The sequence below is a fragment of the Podarcis filfolensis genome (genome assembly GCF_964270895.1).
Source record: "Podarcis filfolensis genome assembly, chromosome: 5".
Classification (NCBI taxonomy): Eukaryota; Metazoa; Chordata; class Lepidosauria; order Squamata; family Lacertidae; genus Podarcis; species Podarcis filfolensis.
The window spans coordinates 21,789,814-21,802,452 of record NC_139608.1 but is presented as its reverse complement, the minus strand read 5'-3'; the positions used below and the strand labels follow the sequence as shown (position 1 = coordinate 21,802,452).

The 12,639-nt window shown below is 41.7% G+C and overlaps 1 protein-coding gene across 15 annotated transcripts in view; it reads right to left on the bottom strand.

Moving 5' to 3' along the window:
• Positions 1-12,639, bottom strand: part of PLCH1 (phospholipase C eta 1) — a 141,833-nt gene that overhangs the window by 28,184 nt on the left and 101,010 nt on the right. For all 15 annotated transcript variants that reach the window (XM_083613030.1, XM_083613032.1, XM_083613033.1 and 12 more), the window contains 2 exons: positions 7,098-7,205; positions 1,670-1,831 (listed from right to left, as the gene is read on the bottom strand). In XM_083613030.1, the coding sequence (XP_083469156.1) occupies positions 1,670-1,831; positions 7,098-7,205 (270 nt within the window). The remainder of the gene's footprint in view (positions 1-1,669; positions 1,832-7,097; positions 7,206-12,639) is intronic.

Here is a 12,639-nt window from a genome sequence, read left to right as displayed (position 1 = left end):
TGGCACCAGAGAAGAGAAGACATATGGACTTTTTGACAGTCAAAGGAAATATTCCCCTTTGTATGTCCCTTAAAGGTCTGTGCCTCCAACAGGAAAAAAATATTTTTAACATGACCCTGCAGGATACTTTTTAGAACTTTTAAAGGGATAAGAATCAAATATTTAGCACACATTTTCAAAGTTGCTTCGAAAAGACTAACTATAGGTTGCAAATGATTTCCCAAATGGCCTCCCAATCTCTTTTAGTACATCTTCTGCCATTCATTGCTTTTTTTAATGCTATATTTATTTAGGTTTGTGATAAAATGTTTCTTGACCTACTTCTTGAGACAATTTTATGGGGGGAGGGGGTGTCGCACAGTACCATTCCCATGGGGGATGATTATACAGTCTAAGATGGTGATACTATTAATTAATTAACCACCTTCCACATATATGTCTCAAAGCGATCTACAAAATACAATAGAAACAGCTAAAAAACAGTTAAAACATCACAGAAAATAACAGCAAATCAATTAAAAAATGGTAAGAGGAAACACTAATGGCTGAGACTTATTCATCCAGCTAGGTCAAGCCTGTCAGAACAAAAGATGTCTTCAGATGTTTCTAGAAAGTGTAGATTGTGGGTACCTGTCATATTCTGACAGGGGTCTTCCACAGAACAGGGGCAGCCACACTGAAAGCTCTGCTCCAAGACAGATCAAGTTTCTGATCTCTTTGGAACCAACTGGGGATACAAGGGATCAGGCAATCTCTCAATAACTTAGTCCCAAGCTGTATGATAGGGCAGGGGGAGTGGCGCTGTGGAGCAGATAAGATTCAAATTTGGTTTTAAGCTGCCACATACAATCTTGCCATTATTATGTTTTTTGTCAGTATAATTTAATGTTATTCCATTGTGGAGGATATAAACCACTGTATGGTAGATTGTGTGCAGCCTGGAAAGTGAAGCTGTGGATGTTTTCAAGTAGGCTTAGTGAACCAGTGTTGAGAGACACTTAAAGTTCTGTCAGCACTATAACAATAACAACAACAATTTATTATTTATACCCCACCCATCTGGCTGGATTCTATGGCAAGGCAGATTTCTGAGGTAAATCAATAGCCATTAACTATGGTTTCCTAATTCAGATATGGCAAATCATAGTTAGTGTAGACAATGTTTTGCAAATCTGCTTCAAACCAATCATGGTTTGGCACAACTGCAAGTCACTCCAAACAATACCATTAGACATGAGTCACATTGAATACCTTCCTAAAGGGAAACACTTCTACTGTTTTTCCTAAACATCCTGGTAGGTCACATTGTAGATGATTCAGATGCATTTTCTGCAGCTCATATTTTCCAGAAAACAACCAAATGTGGAACTATCATTCTCACCCCAAACCCAGAACATCCACTGTAAACCTTTATTTGCAAATACATACATAACTACAAAGGTATGCTGCTTCCTTATTTTATTTGTTTTTTGGAGGTGGGAAAGTAGCTTCTTTTTAAAAGCAGCTCCTATACAATGCATTTTGCAAATTTCACTGAGAGGCATTTCTTATAGAAAATGAAGCATGACTATTTCTTTCTCACAGCAAACCTGCAATGAATGCTAACCTCATCCCAACAATGCTAGAAGAACTCAGTAGAAAGGGGGAGGGGAAGAAAGAGAAATCTTACCTGTTTGAAGTTTACGTTTAAACCTTCGTGTGTTGCTTTTAAGAGTGCTCTCACCGTGAAGCTGTCGGGGTCTTCCTTGTCCCTGATCTGAGACTCTTTTAGCAAGGATTCAAGTTTCTTCCTTATAAAAGATTCCATCTGGTGCTCAGTGGTGCCATTACTCTGAAATAGATCAGTCAGGCCAATGCAAAAGGCTCAATGGATTTTTTTTCTTTTCTTAAGCAAACAGAGCAGGGTAGTTGTTTCCACTCCCAAGTAAACTGATTCTCGCTATAGGTTCTTTGCAGTAGTAGTGAATTTGTGTAAAAAAGGAAAATAAAATCTCTTCAAGGTGGGTTTTCATTCTAATATTCTGCCTGTTAGAACTCCTGGGGTGGCAATAAAAACCAGTGTCACTTTCCCTAAAGAGTCAATCCTCCCCCAGCATTTCCCTTACAAATTTGGGTACTGCTTCACTCAATAGGCTGTCAAGCCTTCACTAACCTAAAGGTAAAGGTACCCCTGACCATTAGGTCCAGTCGCGGACGACTCTGGGGTTGCGGCACTCATCTTGCTTTGTTGGCCGAGGGAGCCGGTGTTTGTCCGCAGACAGCTTCCGGGTCATGTGGCCAGCATGACTGCTCTGGCAAACCAGAGCAGCGCATGGAAACGCCGTTTACCTTTCCGCTGGAGTGGTACCTATTTATCTACTTGCACTTTGACATGCTTTCGAACTGCTAGGTTGGCAGGAACGGGGACCGAACAACAGGAGCTCACCCCGTCGCGGAGATTAGAACCACTAACCTTCTGATTGGCAAGCCCTAGGCTCTGTGGTTTAGACCACAGCGCCACCCACGTCCCTTCACTAACCTAGGCCTCTCCATAAATTTTAGACTACAGACCCAGCTACTGGCCGAGGCTGATGAGAGTTGCTGTCCAATAGATCTTTGGGCTACCAGGTTTCCGACAGTTGGGGTACGTTATCTTAGCAGTAAGATCTGTCACTTCTGTAGGACTGGTTGCTGGAGTGTGAATTCATGTCTGTCTATATAGGATTTTATGGATGGATTTTATGTATTGCTGGCTCAGCTTCAGCAAGGGTTTGCATTGTTGCTTTTAATTCTATCTATTTTACTGTGTCACCTAGATAACATTTTTAAATGAGATGCATAAATTGGGAGTGGGGTGGGGAAAACCAACCACAGAGACAAAACAGATGAGCTCTTTTTTTAGAACAACACAACCAAAACCACCTGGAAATAAACTGATGAACATGAGGATCCCTCGGAAATACTTAAGATATACCTAGAGCCAATGTGGTTTAGAGGGCTTCTTATGGGGAAGTGGTCATGTGATGGCTTCGTGGACATATGCGTAGAGCAGGGAAGCACAAGAGGTGATCTGCAAGGCCCCTCCTTAGTTGCCAATGACACACCGAGTACCATTTCCCACTGGGAACAGGAGGGCTCAACTAAACTATTACAATGAATATGCAGATGTTTGAGTAGACAAATGAAATTAACAGAGTGCTGTACAGTGGTGCCCCGCAAGACGAATGCCTTGCAAGACGGAAAACTCACTAGACGAAAGGGTTTTCCGTTTTTTGAGCTGCTTCGCAAGACAAATTTCCCTATGGGCTTGCTTCGCAAGACGAAAATGTCTTGCAAGTTTGTTTCCTTTTTCTTAACACCGTTAATACAGTTGCGACTTGACTTCGAGGAGCAACTCATAGAACGCAGTGTACATAGTAGCCTTTTTTGAGGTGTTTAAAGACTTTGGTGATTTTTGAAGCTTTTCCAAAACTTCTTTTGCAGCCATTTGGTAAGTTAAGCTTTTAAAACTTTTGGGGGGGGTTGGATTTTGGGTTGGGGTGTTTGGAATTCAAGGACTTGGTGTTGGGGAGGGGTTTGCAAGAATCTGGAAGCTTGTGTGTGTTTTTTCTGCATTTTTATGATTTTCTGTGACCATTGGGGCACTCTGCTGTTTTTTTAAAAAAATCTGGATTTGAATTTCTGTGTGCTGGGTGGGTGGGGGAACAGTTGGGGAGGGGTTTGCAAGAATCTGGAAGCTTGTGGTTTTTTTCTGCATTTTTATGATTTTCTGTGACCATTGGGCCACTCTGCTGTTATTAAAAAAAATTTCTGGGTTTGAATTTTGAAATGCTCTTTACAGTATGTGTGACTTTAAAGAGCACTTAATAAACTCTTGTTGTACCAAATTTGGCTTTGTTTGGACTTTTTTTGACCATAGGAACGCATTAATTGATTTTCAATGCATTCCTATGGGATTTCGTGCTTCGCAAGACGAAAAATTCGCTAGACGAAAAAATTCGCAGAACGAATTAATTTCGTCTTGCGAGGCACCACTGTATCTGATGCTACAGGAGATGCAAGGAACTTCACTGTGTGCAACTCACGATCAGCTCCAGAGGGTTAGGGGAGCCTCTACAGCAGATTCTGAGAGTGCAAGAGTGCGGAAATGGAAATGTGATGCTATCCATAATGTTAGCCTGAAATATTCAGTAGCTTTATACTTGACCCAGGCTCCTTTTTACAGCAGGACAAGAAAGTGGGATGCGGCAAACACACCCATGCCTCTGGCTGGGTATTATTATTTTTATTATCATCACTTGATTTATTAATTGCCTTCTAAACAACCATCTCAAGGAGAAAAACAAAGGCAGCAGATACATTTAAAACAAAATGAAAACCATACATAATAGATACTCATGGTAAAGACCCATTTATCTAGCTAGGAAAGTCTAAAATGCCTCCAATTGCTTCCAGAAAGTTCGGGGCAGTGTGATGGACTACATGGAACTGGCGGAAATGACTGGCAGAATCCGAGACCAGGGAGAAGAGTCGGTAGAAGAAGACTGGAAGAAATTTAAAGACTATTTACAAAAACACTGTAAAATTAAGGAATGTTAGAAGGATGCTGGAATGAAGTTATGTGGTTTTAGCAATAATGTTACAAAGGGGTATGTAAAAATGGATTGTTAACAGGTAAAAATGTAAAGTTACAATATATTAAGATAAAATATCAAGATAAAAGCAAAAATGGTAAGGACTTGCTGAAACAATTATTGAATTAGAATATAAAAAAGGGAGGTGTGAGGAGGTCAGGGAAACAAGCAAATGAAAGACAAGACATGGAAAGATTGATTTGTTTTTAATTGCTTTTATTTTTCTGTATTTTGTATTTTTTGTTTCTTTTTTTCCTCTTCTTTTCATTTTTGTAACTTCTTTGAAACTTTAATAAACATTACTTTAAAAAAAAAACAGAAAGTTCGGGCAGTGGGCACCTGTCGTATTTTGACAGGAATGCTCTTCCATAGAACAGCCACACTAAAAGCCCTGCTCTGAGTCATCGATCTTGTTCCCTAAGTAGCATTTCCTGTGGCTCCACTGTGGCTTTGGAGCTGTTGCTACAGGAAAATACAATGTGTTCGTGCAGAGGTGGCACTGAGGGGATATAACTTCTTGGGTCACTGCATGCAGTTTCTCTGCCTTGTGCTTTGAGCACCCAAAGACAAATCATCTCTCTGTGGAAGACAAACTCACAGAGGGCACAAAAGGGATGATCCAGTGTTGTGCAGCATTCTGAGCTTCACCATTTGAAACAACCATTTAGGAAATGGTTTTTCAAAATGGGAATGCTCTCAAGGTTCCCTCATGTCTGTTAAGTATTAATGTGTTCATCTGATTTCAATTTGGTCCCTTTTATGCATAAATGTAAGACAATGCTGCAGTGTCGGATAATCTTGAAGTACCCTGTGGTAAAAGTGCTTAAGAGAGAAACAGTATTATGAGCATCTGCTGCTAAACCAAATCTGATGGGGCCCTGTAATATCTAAAGCAGCAAAACAATTCCCAGCCTGCTTGCAAAATGTTTATGTCCCACTAGCTGATGCAAATTAGGAAGGAGGCAGGAAAGAGCTCATTTGCAGGCATCTTGGTAAACATAAGGGCTCCACTGTGGGCAAGGAATGAGAAACCAACATCCACACCGTCACATGCTGACCTGCAAATCACTGGAGTCACCTTGCCAGTTGCCTAGACGGACCAACTCTCTACCAGACCGGTAAAAGATTATAAATACATGTGAAATATTTTGAGCCAGTCAAGTATGAACTCCTCTGAGCTGGAACAAACCATCTGTTCATGACTGAGCAGCCTTGCTGCATTGCCACCGAGCAAAAGATTTCATTTTTTCAAAAATCCACTTCCAGACAAGACACAAATGGAAAACAGCAAGAGGAAAGAAGAGCAAGTGCAGACAGAAGAAACAAACAGTCCATGTACAACATGGTGGAGAAACAAGGGAGATACACAGACACACACACACACACACACACACACACGGACACAGGTGGCACTGTGGTCTAAACCATTGAGCCTCTTGGGCTTGCCGATCAGAAGGTTGGCAGTTTGAATCTGTACGACAGGGTGAGCCTCCATTGCTCTGTCCAAGCTTCTGCCAAACTAGCAGTTCAAAAGCACGCCAGTGCAAGTAGATAAATAGGTACCGCTGTGGCGGGAAGGGAAACGGCATTTCCTCCGTACGCCAGAAGCGGTTTAGTCATGCTGGCCACATGACCTGGAAAGCTGTCCCTTGGCCTGAAGTGAGATGAGTGCCGCACCCCATAGTTGCCTTTGACTGGACCTAACCATCCAGGGGTCCTTTACTCTGTGTGTGTGTGTGTGTGTGTGTGTGTGTGTGTGTAGTGTCTCATATGTGGGACTCTTCTCATGAGAACTCTGTGTGTGTGTGTGTACATACACGCACATATATAAATTATACACACACAGAGAGAGAGAGAGAGAGAGAGTGTAACTGGGTTGGATCCACAGTTCCCATGAGAAGAGTTCCACATATGGGACATCCGTACTGGAGAAAAGGGGAATGCAATTTTCATTTATTCCCAATTCCCTATGTCTCTCAAAAGTCTAGAGAATTGAGGGAACCTGCATAACAGTGCAGAAGGTAGTATATATGATGAATTGCAGTGGGAAGAGGTTTTTTTCCCTCTCCCCCAGAAGGAGTCTCTGCTGGATCTAAGTCCCTTCCACCAACAGAAGGAGTCTTTTCTCTTCACCAGAGGGCAATTTGGATCCAAGCCATGATTAATCATCCTCGTTATCCCAGCAGCATCAACACACATCAAACTTTACAGAGTTTCATAAAAGATAGGCCCCTTGCCTTAAGGACCTTAAAATCTATGTTAGTGGGAATATCAACGTATGGCTAAGAAGTTCTTGTACCCGGAAGCACACCTCAACAGCAAGGAGCCTCAGGCAAGTGAGAATAGGGCTATTAAAACATGGTTCAGATCCTTGAATGCAAAAACGTCACATGCAATTCACATTTCAACTTAAGCTGTGTGTGAAATGCAGCTCTGCGCAACTGCTGGAAAATTAGTTATAGATAAGTTGCTAAGCACACTTACGTAAGAAACCTTTAACTTGCAATCATCTTCAATTTCATCAGCACTGTCTTCATCAGAAACCTCTCCTTCTTCAGCATCTGCTCCAAGACTATACGGGAGCTTTTTACCCTGAAAAAATGAGCGTTACAGCACAAAATTGCTACAGTCATTTGAAATTCAAATCGAGTACATCTTTATTACACAGCAGAAATATTTCCTTACGATAAAATATATTGAAGTCATCTAAAGACCTCCGTGATGATTCTATAAAATATGCAGGCATCACATAATTCTGTCTGCTTCTGATGTTCAGACTGTGAATGCCCTCATTTACGTAGTCGAAATGGTACCACCCACAGAGGGAACAGAGCCCGTCCATTTCTATTAAACAAAGGCTGCAGAATATTCTTTAAAATCTTCCAAATTGTTTGCGGTCCCTCCAAGTTTCAAATGACCTGCACAGTTATTATGCATACACTCTGCTCTTTCATTCAACAAATTTCTGAAATATTTGGACACACTGCTGGATCCTGCAGTGATCCCTGCAGAATATAGCTGATATATCTTTCTGATCTGGTGTGCATTCAGGAAATTACTATGTTTTTAACATGAAGTGCGCTCTCTCCCTCCCTCCTTTTCTTTTTTAAAAAAACCCTAGCCACTATTTCAATTTTAATTCTGAGCTACGCACTGTGTCACCCACAGAGAACCGAACTATGAAGATTTATTTCGAAGTTTACTGGGCAGTCCTGAATTAGAAGCTCAGCCTGGCTTCTGACAGATGTGCACTAAGGATTGCTGACATACTTGTAAATGAGTATCTTGAGCTTTTCAGACACTAATGGGTCAGAACAGACCTGCAAGCTCCAGATGTGGAGAATGATGCTTGTTCCACTTAGCGTAGTGCGATATCACTTTATATAATACAGTACGCAAGTGTCAGTGTTTTGGTACAAGCTTGTCATTATTACATAACAATGACAAGGAAGATGCTCTCCCTGCTACATGTTTCACATTACTTTGCTGTCCATATCTGAAGTAGCCAATGAGGTGCCCCCCAGATGTTGCTGCATCCCAGCTGCCATCAGACCCAGCCAGGATGCCCAATGACCAGCAGCGATGGAAGATGGAGTCTGATAGCATACTGAGAGCACCACGTTGGCTACCCTTGGTCTAAATTCTTTCAGTTCCACTGGCCAAGCTGGAAAAACACTCAGCTCTGCTATCTCCGGCACTAATGAAGACAAAACGCTGCACCGTTCATTTTCATTAAACCATTCATTTTCATTAAGCATTACATCAGAATATCTTAAGCGTCGTTAGGATTAGCTGCAAATAAGGATGTAAAACAAACGAAGCGGCTTGTGCCAAATCATGGATTGCTCAGTACAGGCAAAGGCTACGATCCTAATCCCACTTACCTGCGAGTAAGCCTCTTTGAATTCAGTAGGACTTACTTCCTAGTATGCAAGGTTAGGATTGCACTGCAAACTGATGCACATTTATCCAGTACTAAATGCAAAAGTTGCACCAAGCTTGGTTCTGTATGCAATTCCGTCGATGATTAGCACATATTTTACAAGGGAGCCATTGCTATTGTAAAAACGATTTCTTACATTGCTTTTCTTTTAAAAAATTACATTTCTATCCTACATTCTTCCAAGGAGCCCAAGGTGACTTCTTAGCCACATGGCAAGCCTTTGAGGTAGGTCATTTATGCCGAAATGGCTAAAATGACCAGAAGAATAAGAAATTAGGAACACCAAAATTTTAATAAGGAATGGGGAGAATTTATAATTTATCTTAAAAACCATTGTAAACAGCTAAAATCATTAGTACAATTGAAGTAACACTTGTAGTTTAATGGTGAATTTTGGACATAATGGAGATGTAAAAGGTTTGGATTATCATAAGAGATGCAGAAGGAAATTATTAACAATAGGACCCACAAAGGGGAGGAGGGAAGTCCAGGAGATTGTTTGGAATATTGTTTTTACGATGTATATTGGGTATGTCAGGGACGTCCAACTCCCAATAGACTGCGATCTACTCACAGTATTAAAAAAATGACAGTGTTCTACCCATTGTCATTAGATGAACCAAAGTTGTTGAGCTTTCTTTAGGAAGCCACAGTTGTTTTCCCCCCTTTTTTTGGGGGGGGAGATCACTGGGGGGCCAGAGATCTACCAGGAACACCCCACAATCTATCAGTAGATCACGATCTACCTGTTGGACATGCCTGGGGTATGTGATTGTAAAACTTTAATCTGAAAAACCAAATAAATAAATTTTTATATATTATAAAAAAGAGGTAGGTCAGACTAAGCCAGGGGTGCCCGTGGGAAGTCGGCAAGCAGGTGGACCTGAGATCAGCGGCAGCAGCAGGTCTCTCTCCTCCTGTGGCTTCCAGCAAATAGGGCTAACCATCTCAATTCTTGTTACCTAGAAGGTAACTTGTTCTCCGTTGCACCAGAGGTTATGGCTACATTTGATGGGCTTACGGTAGACTTCAGTTGAGCAGAAACCATTAATGAGCATGGCTAACATAGGTCCATTAATTTCAATGGACCTACAGTGGTACCATCAGGGCTGGTAGCCATTGATAGCTTTATCCTTCATGGATTTCTCTAATCCTATTTAAAAGCACCACTGACCTAGAAGGTAACTTGTTCTCCGTTGCCCCAGAGGTTATGGCTACATTTGATGGGCTTACGGTAGACTTCAGTTGAGCAGAAAGAAAGAGAAAGTTTCTGATGGTAAGAGCAGCTAGATCAGAGTTGCCCTAACTTGGGTCTCCAGCTGTTGTTGGAGTACAACTCCCATCATCCCTAGCTAGGAGGACCAGTTGTCAGGGGTGATGGGTATTGTAGTCCAAAAACAGCTGGAGACCCCAGTTAGATGGAAACTCTGAGTTAGATGGTGGAATCAATTTGGTAGGCCTGGGATTTCCCGCATTGCAAGTCCTCAAGCAGAGGCAACACAGCCATCTAGCTCTGGATTTCCTGCCATCATTGGTTAGGGTGCTTAACTAGATGACCTGAAAGGTCTTTTCCAGCTCCATGTTTCTATGATTCTATCTCTGCATGAGTGTTTCTGAATGCCCAGTGACATACAATATAGACACAGGGCTGAACGACTCGTCCCAAGTAAAGAATTATAGGAAGGTGCCAAGAAAAAGGCCATCAAATACAACCAAGTGGTTGCATTCAAAGCAGATCCACTGAAATTAATGAGCATGGCTAACATAGGTCCATTAATTTCAATGGACCTACAGTGGTATCTCGGGTTAAGTACTTAATTCGTTCCGGAGGTCCGTTCTTAACCTGAAACTGTTCTTAACCTGAAGCACTATTTCTGGGTTAGCGGAGTCTGTAACCTGAAGCATATGTAACCTGAAGCGTATGTAACCTGAGCTACCACTGTACTTTTAATAGAACTTAGTTGGAATATAACCCAATGTGTTTTTGATCAATCTCTCCAAGTGCGATACTCATCTGGAAGGAATTGTTACTTGGTCAGATTAAGCAGCTAACTGCAAGACTGCTACACAGAGTACCTACCAGTTTATAACTTTATATACCTGTTATCTTTTTACTTGCTTGGTGCAACAGTTAATGGTCACTGGTCTGTGGTGTACAAGAGTGACTTACAGGATCAATAATATTATTCAAAGAGACAAAATCTCCCTTGTAGGAGCAGATCAACTGTGGTATTCAAGAGAATGCTATTAAAATGAAAGGTCTGACTGAGACTGATGATCAGGAAATTAAATGCACATTTTGCAATATGTGCTTACCTCTCTCTGATTTTGATTAAAAGCAAAAAGTGATAAGAGAGGATGCTCTCCTCACATCAATTGAAATCACTTGATCACCACTGCAGTGTTATTTATCCAAGTCAGAATCAAGAGGAAATAAAAACCCACCAGATCAAGGTAATGTCACACTCGGGAAGTAGAAAGTTGCCTTGAGACTGGCTAGAAAGAAGTGGTGGCAACATTCCAGGAGTGCTTCTGCCCAGCTTAGACAGTTGAGCCATCCTTGGTATAATTAAACCTGCCCATGGTTGCATATCCACTAGTTACATCGCAATTGGACTACTGCAGTGTGCTCTTTCTGGGGCTGCCTTCAAAAACCATTCAGAAACCATTAGGAAGCTATCGGGGGGGAGGGCGAGGCGCAACAACTTTCTTTCAAGAAGTCAAAGACTTGCCCAAATCAGGCATAAAACTCCAGCGAAAGATTTGTAAGCTGGTAAGGACACAAGCAACCTTGACAATCGGAGGAATATTGTTGCTAAGAACATGGAGACAAATGATCCAAAGCTGGAAACACACAAGAAAAGCAACTGGACTATCAGACGATAAATGAATGAAAGGGTTAGAGAAAGAGGGCCAGAGAGTCTGCAGAGAAACTAAACTACTTCTTTGCATTAATGTTCATACAGAACATGTCTGGACAGAAATCTATGCCTGCACATATTTTATTTTCTCTCTTCTTTTTTGGAGGGGGGAGTGTCTTGACAAAACTAGCCAAACAAATACAACAAAAGACGGCACTCTAGGGCTAAAAAGGCACCAGATCTCAGTGGTGCCCACCCTAGAGATCTTAAAGAACTCAGATGTCAAATTGCTGTTTCCCCAATGAAAATATGCAACAACAACAAAGCTGAACTAGGCTGTATTCCCAAGGCGGAGCTCTCCAGAGGCAACTCTGCTCCATGAAAGGCAGAGTCAGAAACTGGAACGGTTCTCCTACTCAGAAAAGCCATCAAGTTTTCTGGCTCTGGCTTTCTGTCAGACGGTATTAAGCCTTTGCTGCCGGCCAGCTGAATGGGGATCCTGCACAGAACCCCACATACATGCCTAAGTAGAATTTTAACAAAAAATTATTATCTCCCAAAGAAACCCAGGGTGGCAAACAACAAGTGATACAGCAATAGAAGCATCTCTAAAACAACTCCAGTGCCAAAGCAGACTGGGAATCTCAAAAGGCCTCTTCAAAGAGGAAGGTCTCCAGTAGGCACCAAAAGGACAACAAAGATGGTGTCTTTCTAATATTCAAGGGGAGGGGATAACAAAGGATTCTCCAGCACTAAAGGCCTGCTTCCTACATTGCTCAGAATTGATATCCTGATAAAATGGTATATGCAAGATGCCCTAACCTGCAGTGATTTACTAGGTTTACAAAGGGTTAGATGAACTTTCAGGTATCCTGGTCTCAAGCGCCATAGCCCTTTACAGACATTGAACAGTCAATAAGGGAAATCACTGCTGCTCTTGGTTTCATACCATACATACGCAAAGCAAATGAGATACCAGGGTACTCAGGGACAAACTACATAGAGGATTCACACAATTTTCAGTTCATCTCCCATGAAGGTGTAGCTCCTGTTGTGGCCCAAATGGGGTGGATGGATTTTATTTTGTTTCCAATCAAACCAGGTACTTAAAAAACAACAACATTATGGTTGTGGGATGGGGGTGTTGCTTGCTTGCATTTGACTTATCTTTATTCTAATTTGAGTGTTAGATGGGCCTCTCCTCTGCTGCCATGTGGGACAT